The sequence below is a fragment of the Anopheles maculipalpis genome, chromosome 2RL, assembly GCF_943734695.1.
Source record: "Anopheles maculipalpis chromosome 2RL, idAnoMacuDA_375_x, whole genome shotgun sequence".
Lineage (NCBI taxonomy): Eukaryota > Metazoa > Arthropoda > Insecta > Diptera > Culicidae > Anopheles > Anopheles maculipalpis.
This window is the reverse complement of record NC_064871.1, coordinates 15,547,883-15,564,118: the sequence shown is the minus strand read 5'-3', so window position 1 is coordinate 15,564,118 and position 16,236 is coordinate 15,547,883. Positions and strand designations below refer to the sequence as shown.

The 16,236-nt window shown below is 44.1% G+C and overlaps 3 protein-coding genes across 4 annotated transcripts in view; 2 read left to right on the top strand and 1 right to left on the bottom strand.

The window, feature by feature from the left end:
- Positions 1–16,236, top strand: part of LOC126557475 (dihydropyrimidinase) — a 445,624-nt gene that overhangs the window by 263,871 nt on the left and 165,517 nt on the right. The window lies entirely within an intron of this gene.
- LOC126559036 (DALR anticodon-binding domain-containing protein 3) lies at positions 682–1,911 on the top strand. The gene has a single exon (XM_050215139.1). It carries the CDS (start codon positions 697–699, stop codon positions 1,909–1,911), a length of 1,215 nt encoding a protein of 404 aa, XP_050071096.1. The 5' UTR covers positions 682–696.
- On the bottom strand, positions 2,426–4,126 carry LOC126557668 (enhancer of mRNA-decapping protein 3). The gene is made up of 2 exons (XM_050213522.1): positions 2,813–4,126; positions 2,426–2,747 (listed from the first exon to the last, which is right to left on the bottom strand). Exons 1-2 carry the CDS (start codon positions 4,119–4,121, stop codon positions 2,431–2,433), a joined length of 1,626 nt encoding a protein of 541 aa, XP_050069479.1. The 5' UTR covers positions 4,122–4,126; the 3' UTR covers positions 2,426–2,430.

The window sequence follows — 16,236 nt, the reverse complement described above, 5'->3', positions numbered from 1 at the left end:
ATTATGCTGCAAACTTTCTGGATTTGCCGAGGGCTAAATCTTGTGCACAAGAAATGTGCAACCTCTTCTCGTCGTTCGACCGTATGATTCACGGGAGCAGCGAAACTGCACACTACAACCGCATCTAATCAGCTCTTGCTGCTACTTGGCGGGGATCAAATGCATTGCGTATTAAGCAAAACTTTACACTTATCTAGCTGCACACCGGAAATGAAAACGGAGTAGAATTCTATCCCTCCCCGTGGCAGACGATATTTTAGTTAATTTCTTTATGTTCTTCGACTTCGATCTCGTTCCGCACGATATTCTTTCCGTCGTATATTTTTTTTCTCGACGCATTCAATGTTGACAGCTGATGCGAAACAGATGGCCCAAGGTTTATATGTTTCATTAGCTGTAATTCGTATGAAAAGGTTAAATTTTGCAAATGTAGGATAAAATTTGCGTGTTATTCTCCTGTATGTTAGTTCAACATTCTTTTAATGTCGGTTTTACTATTTATTATACGTTAAATTTTGTAGTTAAATCATGTTGGCACAAAACAAATTATGGTACATCTTTACTCTAGCCCTACCTTGGTCGTAGGAGGTTTGTAAAAATGTCACCGTTTGTTTACATTTTCACCCAACAATATAGCCATTCGTTTCGCGGCCGTCGTTTGTGGTGCACAAGTGAAATCTACGCTAGACGAACAAAATGGAAGGAATTCTATCCAAAACGCAACAATTGCTGTACAATTATCTCGAAAACCTAGGCCATTCAATAACCATTAAAATGTTGGATAAAAATCTGTGCCAAATGGGTGATATGCTCGTCAAGAGCAAAACGGACAGTGAATTGCTGCTGGACGAGCAAGCCCTGATAGCGGCTAGCAAACTGTGGCCACTTCCTATATCTGCCATTGCGAGCTGCGGCAACAGTGCCAACATTTGGTTAGATCGCACCACTGCCTTCCGCACCGCTCTTTCACTGAAGGAGTGGAACGGCAGCAATCGATCAATGAACGGGGCAAAAGTTTACGTCGAGCAACCAACCGTCAACGAATACAACACCATTTCGATGACGGAATTCCGTGCCAACATCTTGCGAAGTACCATCAAGAAATGTTTCCTTTATGGTGGCTATAGCCTTATCGAAAAGACGGATCTGCTTGACAACGATGTTCCTTCCGACGTGATGCACGTGAAGGTCGTTTATCAAAGAAGCAAGCCTAGTCCCGAATCACAGATGGAAGTTCTATGCGGAGTTGTGCTAACCGGATCGGAAACACAGAATGCGGCACAGTACATACAGCTGCGAGCAAATGATATGCATCTGACAGCGTTACATCGGTACGGTTTGCGTATGCCGGACACCAGCAAGCTATGGGAGCTTGTTTCGAGCCTGGGACGTTCGGCAGCGATCGTCGATATGTTGCAGTCCAAGCACACCAACGTGATTGATATGAGAACACAGCGGGAATTGATGCGCAACCATTGCACATCGAAAGGGGCTTCCTTCATCCTGTACAACTATGCACGGTTGGCAACGATTCTCAGAAAACATGCCAAACTTGTGCAAAACGGCCAAGCACTGGACATTCCCCCGGTGTATGAGATTGACTTTTCGTTGCTAACCGAGCCGGAAGAATGGCAGCTACTGTACGCGTATTTATTGCGTTTCCCGGACACAGTACGACTTACGACCGGATATGGAAAGTCACCACAAATAGCTCCGTACCACATGCTCAACTTTACCCTGTGTATGATCAAGTGCCTCAGCAAGTACTATCGTAGAGTAAGAATTTTGACCGATGCAAGACCCAAACTGCAACCCATAATGTCTGCTAGGTTGTGCTTAATTAGTGCAGTTTTCGATATGCTAAAGGTGATACTGGACATATTCGATATGGAACCGGTTGAAGAAATGTAGAAAATCGGGTATTTAAAGATATCCTGCTACGGTGGGTTTGTATAGTTGTAAGTTTAAGATAATATAAGCTTATTTTACGACGATGCATATTCTTTTACAATAAAATTGATTTTGTATGCAAACAAAGGCGAAGCGGGATTTGATTTGAATTATTCAACGGTCAAGAAAGTCATCAACCGTTGTTGCCCGAATAAAAATAACGATTTCTTGTTGTATGGGAGTGTAATATTGTTTTTGTGGGTTGAATTTTGGTTTATTTTTGATGTCGGGACCTAAATAATTCGTAACAATAGATTCTGTTTTCTAATTTGTCTTCACAATACGATTTTGGTTGTTTTGTAAGGATTACTATTCTGCTTGCCGATGGAAACTATTTTGGTAGGTATGTATCTGGTAGGATTTTAATAAACTGAGTGGAAAGTAATAAAAATTGTCGTCATAGTCTCTCTCTCTCTCTCTCTCTCTCTCTCTCTCTCTCTCTCTCTCTCACACACACACACACACACGATTTTGTCAAAATTATTCGTCCTTTCTTCGGTGGATCGGTATGACGAACTTATCGAATGGGCTTTTGTACTTGATGCCAGCACTGCGGAAGATTTGGTTCGGTATGCCAAGGTTGCACAGGTACAACCGTCCACAGGCATCATTCTGGTCGATTCCATCTAGCGGTAAAATAGGTAGTATCGAACATTTGATCGCAACACCATCGAGTCCGTCACCGGGCGGATCGATCGCTAGTACCGGCGCCCGGGTGTAGCTAATCCATTTTCGCAACTGGTCGGTAAGTTTCGAATTTTGAACCGAAGCAATGACGAGATCGCACGGCGGTAGAGCTGTAGAGAAAGAAAAAAAGAACATTTATAAGTCTTCATAAGGATACCCGATACCCGGTACGTACTATTAACATCAACTGAAATTTTGTTGCCCGTCGCCATATACAGTGGCACCTCGGAACTGTTCTGCGTTGCTTCCGTTAACGATGACAAGTAGACGACCGTCTCGAGACCGTGGCTGGCAAGCTGTCTGGCCGTTGAGATGCCGACCTCATCCAATGTTCCTTCGCAAACGATCACAATCTTTGGCCACTGGTGCTGATTGTTGGGCGTTAGACGCCTCGAACCGCCCAGCAGCTGCAGTGCCAGTTCGGTGGCACCACGGGCAAGAAAATCATTTTGTCGCTCACGTGACAACCCCATATTGATCGCGTACTCCTCCACCGTATGGCGCAGTGTGGCCGGTACGGACGGTATTACCAGACCTTCATCCGTTACATACTCCTGACATTCACCCGCACCGTCCGCACGTTTCATCTCAATCTGCCGGTACTGTGTCGGGTTTGAGACGAGTACATTTTCATCATGCCGGTACTTGGTTTTCACTGCCGAGTTCGTTGCATTGCGCTGCTTACGATCACCCTCGGATGCTTTCGTCTGGTTAGCATCGATCTCGTTCCAGATCGCTTGCTTGTCGAACAGTGCCAGATTCTTTTCGAAATCAAACTCCACATCCATCATTAGCGGATCATCGTCGGGCGATCCGAATGTGCTGTCCTTAGCTATATTTCTTCGGCTGCGGGACATCTTGCCACCGTTACCATTGGCCGCCTTCTTGGCGCTTCCATCGGCGTGAGGTAGGCTCGTTGCTACCGGGCGCCCATTACCGAACGAACCAACAAATCCCGTGGACAGAACAGATGATGCACCCATGTGGTTCGATTTTTGTGCGGGGCCATTGATGTCGATCGGATTGCTCGAGCTCTTGGTGCAACCGATACTGGAACTCTGCTGCTGGCAGCTGTTCAGATTGTTACTATACTTGTTTTGAGCCGGTGATTTGCTGGCCAGCTTGAATGCACTGCCGGTACAGTTGTGGAACTGTTGCGGCTGATGCTGTTTACCATTGTTCATCAGCTTCAACCCATCGTACTGATCATCCAGGGAGGTTACCATGCCCGAGTTGGCCACTACCGTGGCGACCGGTTTAGAGGGAATGCTTGGCACGTTGCTGCAGGAGATTAGGTCCAGCTTGGCTATATCCGCCGCAGACAGCGTAACCTCTACGTTGCTCTTCTTCAGCGGTATCCCATTCCGGACCGCTTTCGTGATAACAACAACGGACGGCGTGACTCGTTTAATTATGCCTTGAAAAACACCAATGTCATTCCGGCAGTGTATCGACACCGACTTTCCCACCCACTTGTCGGCCATTGTAAGCACTTAATGTTTTTTTGTTTGTTTGTTTTGGATGAAACACTAGCGTCCTCGGAGAACTATTTCCAAACAATGCATATATGTAGTACAGCAAGCGACACAAATACTCTGTGCGCGGGGGTCACCGGTACGTCGATGCGTTACAACAGCGCAAAATACGTTAAAGTAGATGAACACGACGCAAAACTAATAATCACGAACAATACGATCCAAAGACGGTACAATTTTCTTTTGCTTCCAAGCTCCGATTTTACTGGCTATGAAAATGTGCAAAACAGAAAAGCTTGCTGGCACACGGACGAACTGTTGCGAATGTGTGCGTACGTTGTTTGTGCGTAGAAGCACAAAACGCACAACGAACGGCTCTTCCCCGCACAGGACGGGTTAATCGGACGAGGGACGATAGACTTAGCACTAAACTTAATATAGTTTGTCAATATGATTTACAATGAATCGTTAAAATCGTTTCTGTTTGGAATTATGCACACTTTCTCACATTATTTCTTAAGTCACATCACCACCATACTGTTTTATTGAGATGACGTTTTCATCCTCCTTTTCTTGTTGTTTGTGTAAAACAGCAGGGCTCGTCGACTTGGTACGGGGTTCGGTTCAAAAGAGGTTTTATTTTCATACGGGGTTGCATTCAAAAGAGGTTTACTTTTAGTAGCTAAAAAGGTAGGGTGGTAGATTATTCGGGTTTTTGTAAATTTTAATTGAAAACATCTTTATGAACAGGAAAGCAACGAAGAAATTATTTTCAAAGTGTGCCAAAGTGAAGACAAATTCAGATCCAAATTGTGTACAGGGTGGGTGTGGCTAGGTGCGTGCTTTCAGACGTGGTAATTTTGGTTGAAATAATTCCAGAATTCAGCACAGATTTTTGATAACGAGAACAAAAAGGGGAATTTTTCAATATTTTTCAAGGGTCCATCTCATATACATTCACTTTGAATATACTTTGAACGAGCTGTCAACATGGCAGCAACGCGCGATACCCCTTTCCTGTACTTACTTTGGTACAAAATTTGAATTGACCGTTCCTAGTAAGGAACTTGAAGAGGAGGTCGATGGATACAGTATATTATGAGAATATTTTTAAACCAAACTTTAAGGTATGGTCGTGTTGATCTCTTAATATGAAACACATTATCGTCACTTTATACTTTTTAACGTTCTATCGAGTTCAACAGTTGCAAAACACAAAACATCTCCTCTCCCAACTGTTGCTTTGCTACGATAACGATGTTGAATGTGTTTTTCCCTCTCTTTCTCTCGAGTGATTGAACTACCGGTTGAGACTTGTTAATTGAAAAGTAAACAATTAACGTATGTAAATTAAACGGGCAAAGAATGCTTTGCCTATTCTACCATATCAGTGGAACGGTCATGTGATAGGAGCTAGTATAAGTTGTGTTGCTTTGTTTCATCTCTTCTCGATACACGCAAAAACACACAGCCCCTGCACAATCTGAAAGCTTTTCTATTACCACGCAAATCATCGTGGTCGATTAGTTTAAGTTTAGATTCTCACCATCCTGCCACGGACTACGAAGGGCGAAAGCAACAGTTTTTTTTTTTGCTACAGCCGTAAGCCGCTGCTCGCCCTATCCTAGCTGCAATGCTCGCGTTATCGCCCGTGAAGTGTGAGTGGGAATGTTATGCGATGATGTGCGAGAGCAAAAACATAAACAACATTCCACCCTCAGCAGTCATCCAGCATGAAGAAAATGGGAAAGTAATATAATGTAGAGAGATAGAGAGAGGGAGAGATTTAGAGAGGGTAAGTAGTTCTGAGAAAATCGAGATTTTTAAGCCAATAAAAGAGAAAGAAAAATTAACGTGAGAGAGAGCATTCAGTAACATTTGGAATTAGATGTGTACAATTCGTATAAAAAGGTAAGTTTTGTGGAGTTTTTAAACATTTTTAAGTTGTAAGAATAGTTACCCCTGCGCGATAGAGTTTTATCTTATTTATCTTAAGTAAATATTACAATAAACATCGTTGTTTGAACAATTCCCATCTGTTGATACGTATGAAATTGGATGCATCCGTTTGCACCATGTTTGACACCCCTGTGGTAAACATACTCCCCTTCACGGACTCGCACACTAGGCGACCATTTCTTTACCAATCGCAAACAAAAGCAACCAGCACAAAACTCTCACGCACTCTCTTTGCTTCTCTGCGTTCGTTTTTGCTTTGAGAGCAGAGCAAACCGTCGAAGCCTGGAATTGATGCTGCCGCCTACCATGTTACCATACTAGTGCGCGAGTTAGTCTGTGTCTGGTGAGTATTTCTGAGTTCGTGTCAGCGAAAGGTTGTGCGTCGTGTACCCCTCCTATTGCTTCACAACATAACAACGGCGCAACAGCTCCCTCCGTGGTGTATGTTGGAGCAGAACAGGGGTCTCCGAAAATTCCGATTATCTTGCAAATCTCGTGCAAAACCGGCTCCAAAAAAGACACAGTTTAACGTTCCGGTAAAGGTGAGCAGGGTTTTTCGGTTGATGTTTTTGGCGATCCTCCCCAGTGTCTCCTAACCGCGATATTGGACCACGGTTCTCGGTTGGTGGTGAACGTGAAAGAAGGTGCGGTGTGTATCGGTGCGATGCGTTGTGAAGGCAGTGAGTGTGTGGTTTTGACGAAGGTGTGCGTTGTGTGGTTGGGGTCTTTATAACTCCCACCACCCCAAACCAGTGGTATAACTCCCGACCCCCCGGTGGGAGTCAAGTGTGTGTGTGTGTGTGTTTGTGCCCGCGTTGGGGGAGAGTAGAATAATATTTTTTGGTTTATGTTTGTAAGTGATTGCCAGACCAGATCTTGGCGTTGTGACACGGGCGCGCACTGTTTGTCTGGCTGCAATGTGAGGGCCAAAAATTGGCCGAGTGTTGGTGTGTAAACAGTGTGCAGTTCAGTGAGGCGATATATATATATATTTTTTGCAACATTTGTATGTGCAGTTTACCTGGCTGTTGTAGAGCATAAGTCGTAAAGTATCCAGTTGCCAGAGTGGCCCCGATTAAGAAAATAATAACCTTTCGTTGGTTGGTGTCTGCCTCCGTAAGCAATCGTGTTGAAAAATAGAAGGAATTACATCAATTGTTTCGATTTTCTCAAGTGTTGATTTGTTACAATCATTTGAAAATTTAGAAAAATGTGTTTGGCAAACTGAAAACTTGTTTGTTAAAGAAACACACGAGTGTCTCAGTTGATTCGTACACCCTCGTGAAGGGAAACATATGATTGATAAATCAACTTTTTAGTGTGAGTTTGTAACTTAATTTATTCCATTTGCTGTGAGGTAAGATTGCTTTCGTGGAAGAAAATGAAGTGTTTTTCGACCGATTTTGTGGACAAGTCTGTAGAATCAATTAACGCTTCGTACGCAATCGGTTCGCCTATCATCTGTGTGAATCGTTAAGAAAAGCAAGAAACCAAATTTGCTGGTCATATTTGAAGTGATTTATTTATGCAAGTGAGTGATATTAGCTAAAATAACCTTAAATATTGCAAACAATATGCACATGCTTTATCGATCAGGAAAGACGCGATCGTAAGAAAAGTAGTATCATAACTTAGATAGCTGAATGATATAAACCGCTGTCGAATATTTCGGATTTTGTGGATATGAATTTGTAAAGTGGCAATGCTATAACTTGCCTTAATATCACCAACATTGTTTCAAAGATTGTGATATTTTATTAGCCAAGCAATGTCACTTAGGGAAATGTTTAAAATTGTTTGTGGAACTTTGCAATCATTTATTGCAATTTGACTTCAACGCACTTCTTGCAACGAGCCTGTAGAAGCTTTGGTTCAAAGAAGCAATATTTAAAAAAAAAACTTTTCCTACTAATTTTTGCGTTGCAGTGAACAAACTGTTGGATGAATTGTTTTTTGTTCGACGCTCGACAAGAATTCTTCATTGTAAAGTTGTACTACAGTTGAGATGCACATAACTTTCACCTAATGGAATGGAAGATTCCACGATAAGATTGCAAAGTTCCACAAATAAGTTCCAATATTCTGCTATCCGTTTGCAACAATTCCACTGAGTTATTCTAAAACTCCATCCATATGGATCGAAACCCTGTAAAATGGCTCGACTATCATAAGTGATTAAATACACCGCGGGATGTAGCATCAAATTATATAAATAAAATAAAATAAAAATAATTTGTCATTTTATTGACGGTTATGCCAAGAAGAAAGTGATAATATGGTTGTTAAATTAAACGCTTTTTATTATAAATATGAAAATATATTTTTAACATCTTTTTGTTCTGTACAAAACATATGTCTGTAATGCAACCTTGAAACCTAGACACCCAGGGCAGCAAAATAAACGGCAGCTTGGAATGAAAGTGAAATCAACTAAGTAAAAGGTGCGATGCTTGTACGACGAGTGGTAAATGCGAATGTAAGCAAGGCCATTACTTTGCGACTTTTCTCTCTCTCTCTCTCTTTCTCTTTGTTGTATACCCCCCATGTACGCATAATTCCTGGGGCCGAGATGTTCAATGCCACCAGAGTAATTTTGCTTACGTCCAGCGGTAACGCACGCTGCCGAACGGTGTCGGTAATTGTAACATTTTGAAAAGAAAATTGTTTTCCTTCAGCTGGCGGAAACAATCCCTGAAAGCCCTGCCTTTACCTCTAGGTCATTGCCGGTGTCGTTGTAAAAGTTGCGTTGACCGAATGACTTAATTTGACTGTAGACGGTGTGTGTCCAACATCCCTTTTGTGTGTCCAGTAGCCCTTTTGCGTTGTTGATTAAGATAGTTTGTCTTGTAAAATATTGTCTTATTTATGATCAACGCCAATCTGATGCTGAACTGACTAGAGTGATTGTTATTTTGTTCTAACTTCTTCAGACTTTTCCGCGCTATAAGAACCTTCACACGGCGGAACTCCAGTCGCACCTGGACCGTTCTTCCGTAGTGAGGACTGCCTATCCAGCTAAGTGAATATCAGCAAGTCTAGTAAGCGATTCGATGGCCGGCATGACCTCAGAGGGTCGTCTTCAACGTAACTCACCATTAAAGTTTCAAGTATTAAAACTTCGAACTTGAAAGTTCGATTTTACCCCGTCGGAACTCTGCAAGAACTCACCAACGTGGTACGTCTAAACTATTACCACACTTGGACGTCCATGGTGCTATCATCATCCGTGTAAGCCCATTCGTCCATCCTAGTTCTATGCAAAATCACGCGAATGCAGCAAAATCACGAACGACCACATGATGTGCGGTCCACACGGTGCACCACATCCGCATCCTTTGGTGTTCAGCACGTTAGCTGCTCACCGGTTGCCATACCATGGCCATTAGGTTTTAATTACTTCAAAACACCAAACACTTTCAACACAATCAATTTTGCTGATCTTCGTCATCAGAATGGTGTAAAACTGGTGATGATTGTATTTTCCGAACCTCGTAGCCAATTTCCGTAGCCTTTCTCACACACCCTTGATGCTGGTTGTTGCTTGCGGCCATCACTCGTCACGTTTTGCATTCGGTGGCGTATCTATTGAACTCAGCGGTTTTTTTTGTTATTGTTGAACGAACCCCATCCGTTCAACACGGGGGTGCTTTATTACAGATAATGCGATACTGAGTGGTGGCTGAGTGGATGTTACTACTACCACCACTCGGCGAAATTGGCAGCTAGTTATGGTGGTTTCGCAATGCGGTTTTAGAACAGTGTCCTCGTGTTCTCGCTAAGCTTCGAGGACACCAAACATGATATTTGAGTATGATTGATTGATTCACACGGCACAAATGGTTGCTTCCCAATACTTTAGTGCACTGATGGAATTAATAAACAAATAATATATGCATACAACATTTTTTGAAACTTAATCTCACTTGCTCTAGGAATGTCCGTTCCGTGTAACAATAGCTGTGCTAAATCTAATGTAAATGGCTGCCTCAAGCTTTCCACACGTTCCTCTTGTCTATCGCGAGCGAATGGTACGCGTGACCTGCGTGTTTGTCGTAAAAGCGTAGTTTGCATTCCAATTGCACCGTCTTATCATCATCTCGTCATCGGTTGACGAGACAGTCGCCAATCGATTACCCCGGTTATCGGTGTATATGCATGCATCGCGAGCATTTTCATATAGGTGTTGTGCGGTTTTGCTACAATACTTACTTCTCTTCTTTTTCTTGGCCAGCTCAGAGTTGAGCACGGTGTGATGACATGGCCTGTTCGCATCTCAAAATGGTTGCAGCCGATCTCCGGCAGGTTTAACCGCACTTGATCCAGCCAACGAGCTTGCTGTGCTGACGAGCACCTTACTAGACATGCATGGGGCATGAGTCCAGACTTTGAGACTTTGCCTACCGTAAGGACATCTGTACTGCTAAACAACTCAGCTAAGCTTGTGGTTCACACTTCTTCTCCACATGGAGAGACGAGCTTAACACAAGGATCTGCTTCCAGCGGTCAGCAGATTGAATGTGATTCCTCCAACATCGACTCCTTCTAGGGTCTCCGAGGGGCTAAATCCGCAATTATCCACACCCGCACTGGTCGCACATATCACCAAGGATAGTCTTTAGAATATTCTGCAGGTGGAAAATCGCTAGTGGGTTGGAGCCCTCCATTACCATAACGCAGAACTCCCGGACGCATAGAGGACTACCGGACGTATCAGTCTTGTGGAGTTGTTTTTCGAAGTTACGATCATATCAACTCTGATACTCTGCTTCCGAGTCGTAATCTGACATGATTACGTACCCCTTTCAGGCAGGTACTCTGTCTTCCTTTTTGAAACCCTATCGGTCTAGCGTTTCGATCCGTCCGATGATGTAAACGGCATCCAGGAAGTTGTAGAGATCGGGTGAAAATCGTTCCCCGGATGTCCAAATCCGTACTTCACATGACAGCATGCAGAGCGATGTTCAACAGCAAAAAGGAGAGTTCGTTCCCTGACAGCTGTTACTCGAAGCGATGCGGTTCGTACAGTGGAGGATCTGTCATAGCGTCAAGATTTGGCCTCGAACAAATCTAGCTTAGTGGCAACATTTATAGTAAGGGACGCAAGTCTGCAAAAGAGATTTATGGACAGAAAATTGTAGGTAATTTTTTATTGTCCTAAATCGATGTCGATAGCAACATGGTCAGGTAGTCTTTCTTGAAATAAAAAATCGATGTCGATGCATGACAGCGGCAAGCCTAATCGAGCAGATGGTGAGGAGACTTCGTCATCGTCATGTTAGCTGTCATAGTACAGTCCACCTCTGTTTCCTGTGCCTGATTCTGTATCTTATGGATCTGGTCCCTTCAGGTGTCTATCGAATGTATCTTTAAAATTTTATTTCCACGCTCCTTGTTCAGCAGAATCCGAACCGAATGTTTGGATGAAGAATTACACCACCATTCCTTTAGAATTTCGTAAATTAATTACGTTACCGCTAAGGGTTATTTTATCAGCTCAATCGTACATTTTATTTTTATCCACCCAACAGTACCAGGTATCATAGCAAAACGAATCGTTCCATCCCGGACCCGATCCAGTGTCCAGACGAAATTGCAAACACAGAAAATCCCACCACTACCGCCCCGGGGCCGCGAAAGCCTACAGCTAACGACACAAAGATGGTTTTGGAAGGCTTAATTTTATTGCTTTTTAATTGAATCGAAATCGATCGGGTTCGGTCATGCTAGGTCGCACGGTGCCTGGGCCAGTACGCCTGCAAAACCTTTCATCTATGCGGCAGCCATCCCTTTATTGGTCGATCGCCTTCGGCGGGGGTGACATGCGTTGAATTGATAAATCCACTTACTACTTTGTGAGGTTGAAAAAAAAATACTGCTGCTGTCCCATCGATATGACAAAGACTGACAGCAAGAAGAAAAAAAAATCCCTCAAAATGTCCAGTGACAGCTTTATTCGGGGGAGGTTTGTACTTTTACTTTTAATTTTCTTTTACCCTCATTCGGAAAACTCGGTCACCCGAACAGTTTTTTGACCCATGTGGACACTTCTGCTGTCGAAAGAAGAATGTTGGATTATTTTTGGATTTGGCTTCTCGAATTGAAATTTATGAGCTCGTTCCGTTCCGGCGTGATCCACCGTAAGAGCAGCTAGAATATCTAGCTGCGGTGGTTGTTTTTTTTTCGATACACATCGCGCTCGCTCTCCATCTATCTCTTTACCGTTTCATTGCAATCAATTTTTTGTTGCGTCTCGTCTTCCTTCATACTGCCAGCGTACATCACCACAATCTTGCGCTATTTCTGCACAAAACTTCCATACGCTTTTAGCGTGAGCCGGGAACCATCTTGTGGGAGGGATGCGTGATGGGAGGCTTTTACGTGGAAATGTGCACCTCGCGGCTATGTTTGGCGCTGGCACTAAATTGATTTGTGACTAGAGAAGTTGTCGTCCTCCGTTATAAATTTATATACACTTTTTTCCCCTCCCCTTCTCTGGTCGATAGCGATGTACCAACCCTGGTACGGAAAGGACGGCACGCACATTCTCGTCCCTTTTTCTCTCGCCTAGGCGAGTCGCAAGCGAATCATTTAATCTCCTCTGATCTCTCCCCATGGTTCGGTGCGGTAAATTGTCACTGGTCAGCCATGGGTTTGGGGGAGCAATTTCTATGGGCATCGCGGCCCTAGTCGTTAACGCAGCCATCAGGGGATTGTGGAGCATGTAATTGAGTTTTCCCGATTTTCCGTTGTGTCCGCTGTGATGATCGATATGTGGTATGGTGGGTGTAAAAATATCCCCAACACACGCACACACACACACACCATTTAGTTGCGTGATAGAGCGTATCCGTACGCGAAGGGATGGCCGACGACCGGAGCGTGGAATGCAGTTTTGGTTTGCCCAGTCGCTCCAATCTATTTTGGTGTAGATATTTGGGCTTTCGCAAACATTGGCACGGGATGATGGGCTTGCAAATTAATTTCTCAATTTCTTTGAGGAAAAATAGTTCGATTTGATAAATAATTTTTTGGGGGAACTGATGCACTATAGAGTGGTTTTTATAAGCGTTTAGGATTCGCTTTTCATTAAACCAGCTATTCGATATGGTCGTTTGAGGGATTTTGCGTACTCTCACACACATACAAACACAGTTCACGGGACATAAAGCATAATGATTTACCATAATTTGGTGTCATTCACAGTTGCCCGCTTCCAGCATCCGGCATGTTCGAATGACTCATCCCACCCGAAGTCAAGTTGTAATTGTTGGGCACCGATCAAATTTCTGCCCACAAACGTCAAGCGCACGGGTAACATCTATCCCTCACCAAGCGTAGCGAAGCGGTGAAGTTGTAGTGTAATATATCTTTTGACCAATGGCAAAATCGTTCTCTGGCGCAGTTTCGTTAACGTAAATGAAACGATTCCGTCCCAAAATCGTATCTCCCGGCCTGTCAGTTGCACGGCAACGTTGTGCGAAATTCCGTCACGTTGTTGGCCACGTTGGCAGCACTTGTGGCGCTATACTAGATAGAAGGTTGACCGGTGCGGGCCAGCAAATGCAGTGCGGGCCACAACTCCGGTTTGGGTGTTCGGTGTTTCGGTGTTTGTGGACACCATTTGTCGAGCGATTTGCCAAGCCGAAGTGGTTACGTTTTCAATTAGATTTGTGGTGGGTTTGAATTGGTGGATACATCGGCAATAGTACGACGCTTCCGCCGTTCCGATCCGGCCAGGAAGTCAGTTGCATGTGCAAACGAACCAGGACGAAATTGACAATGGCTTCTTGAAGCTCTGTCCTGCCTTGGTGCATGGACGTAGCGTCCCGAAGAGTACTATTTAGCAATGGTTTGGGGTGTTGTGTTTCACAATTGCACATTCATTCGATCAAATAACCCGCCGGCACAACTGCAAACAGTTGTGGCAAATTATTTACCTATCACTTCCGGCATGGGAACTCAACGATAAAAAATGTCTTGCGAGAAACGAAACGTGTACCTAGTTAGATCTCTCCTCATCAGCACGTATAATATCTCTTGTTTGGTCTATGTTCGTAAACGTTGGCCGTCAGGTGGATACTGTCTATACTAACTTTAAAACAGAATTCTACAGAATTTCGATGGACCTGCTACTAGCCAAGTTGGACATATGCGGCCTTTGGAAGTCCTGTTCTGGCTTGGTTAAGGTCTTATCTTCTTTACAGACCGTATCAATTTTTAATTCAGGATCCTGATCTCTTCGCTGGATCGTCAGGCGTTTCTCAGGGCAGTATTGTGAGTCCTCTTCCTTCCGGTGATGTCCCATGTATGGGGACGATCTTAGACTCTTCTTTCCTGTGCTCAAAATGTCCTTTTCCAAAATTTCCGCAAAAAGTGTCGCTTGGTTAAGTTACCAATAATTTTTTTCTTTGGAGATTCTTTGGAGATTCAAAATATGTGGCATCGACATTAATCGGTGTATCTTCTATCAGGGATCTTGGTTTTTGACTAAATTCGAAACTTACGATCACCGATCATTTGGATTTTGGCAAAATTTGCTCATCAGCCGGAGTGATGGCGATAGCTAGGCTAGACCGTGTTCAGTGCAAGTTTACGCGACCCGCCATACTTACATCCAATTCTCATTTATTGCTATAGTTCTGTTCAATTCCAATGATGCTCCTTTTATTCTTCTTCTTGGCTTGCTCAGGATTGAACATGTCGCGTTGGCCAGGCCTTCAATCAGTTTCCAGGAAACTCGGTCTAGGACTGCAGTCCTCCATACACGACTGCATCCGATCGCCGACAAGTTAGACTTCACTTGATTCAGCCAACGTGCTCCCTGTGCTCTTCTACGCCTCGTGCCGAACGGGTCGCTGACGAGCACCTTCTTGGTGGGGCATGAGTCTGGCATCCTCATCACGTGACCCAGCCAACGTATCCTTCCAGCTTTGACTACTGTCAGGATATCAGCACCGCCAAACAGCTCAGCTAGCTCGTGGTTTATTCTCCTTCTCCACACGCCCTGCCCGCAGACACCGCCAAAGATAGTCCTTAGCACCCGCCGTTCGAAAATGGCGAGTGCATTGGCGTCCTCCGTCAGCATAGTCCAAGACTCATACCCGTAGAGGACTACCAGACTATCAAGGTGCGGTAAATGGTGCATTTCGTGTGTTGTTGGAGTCTTCTGGATCGCGGGAGTTTATGGAGTCCGTAGTAGGCACGATTCCCCTGAACAATGCGCCTTCGGATTTCGCTGCTTACGTTGTTGTCCGAAGTTACGATCGTACCAAGGTAGCAGAACTCCTCTACCACCTGAAGATCGTCGCCGTCAACTGATACTTTGCTTCCGAGTCGGGCTCTATCACGATCAGAGCCTCCGGCAAGCAGGTATTTCGTCTTCGCCGCATTGATGTTCTATCCAATTCTATTGGCCACGCGTTTCAGTCGGGTGTAAGCCTCGCACACCGCCGCAGTTGTCCGTCCGATGATGTCGATGGCATCCGCGAAGCCAAGGAATTGGAGAGATCGGGTGAAAATCGTGCCCCGTATGTCGAAGCCCACGCTTCGCATGACATCCTACGCTCGTTTTTATTCTTTCCTCTATATCTATTTTGGCTACTTCTTGTCATCTTAGTAACGGTCAAAATGGTCCTCTTCATATATCTCTTCATATCTCTTGCAGACTATTGAAATTGTTTTAACAAATTTGGACTCAACAATAAATTATGATGTGTTCCTACTCTCTTACATTCTGCTCATCACGCTACTGCTAGTGACGCAGTGTGTTTATGACGATGACAGATTTAGATGACAATAAGCGACGATTACAGTTTTCACGATTTAGGTCACATGGCATGTTAGAATGGCGCAATGTAAATCCCACCGTACGAGCCGCACCACTTGCTCTTAGACTTGCCGTTAAGCATTATGGACTTGGCAAGTACAACAAATCGGCCCTTGAGCAGCGCGATAGTGTCTCGTTTTCTTGATATGAAATTGAAGCGAAAAGAAACTTGAACAGTTGCTCCAGAATTAACACTCTCAACCATAGCTATCGAAGGTACCCCAAAAACCACTAAACATCCCATAACAGGCGCACAAGAATCAAGCCCAAACCAAGCCCTGTACGAAATCGCATGCAAATCGAGTACGGTATTGGTGATCCACCGAGGCTCGAGGACTT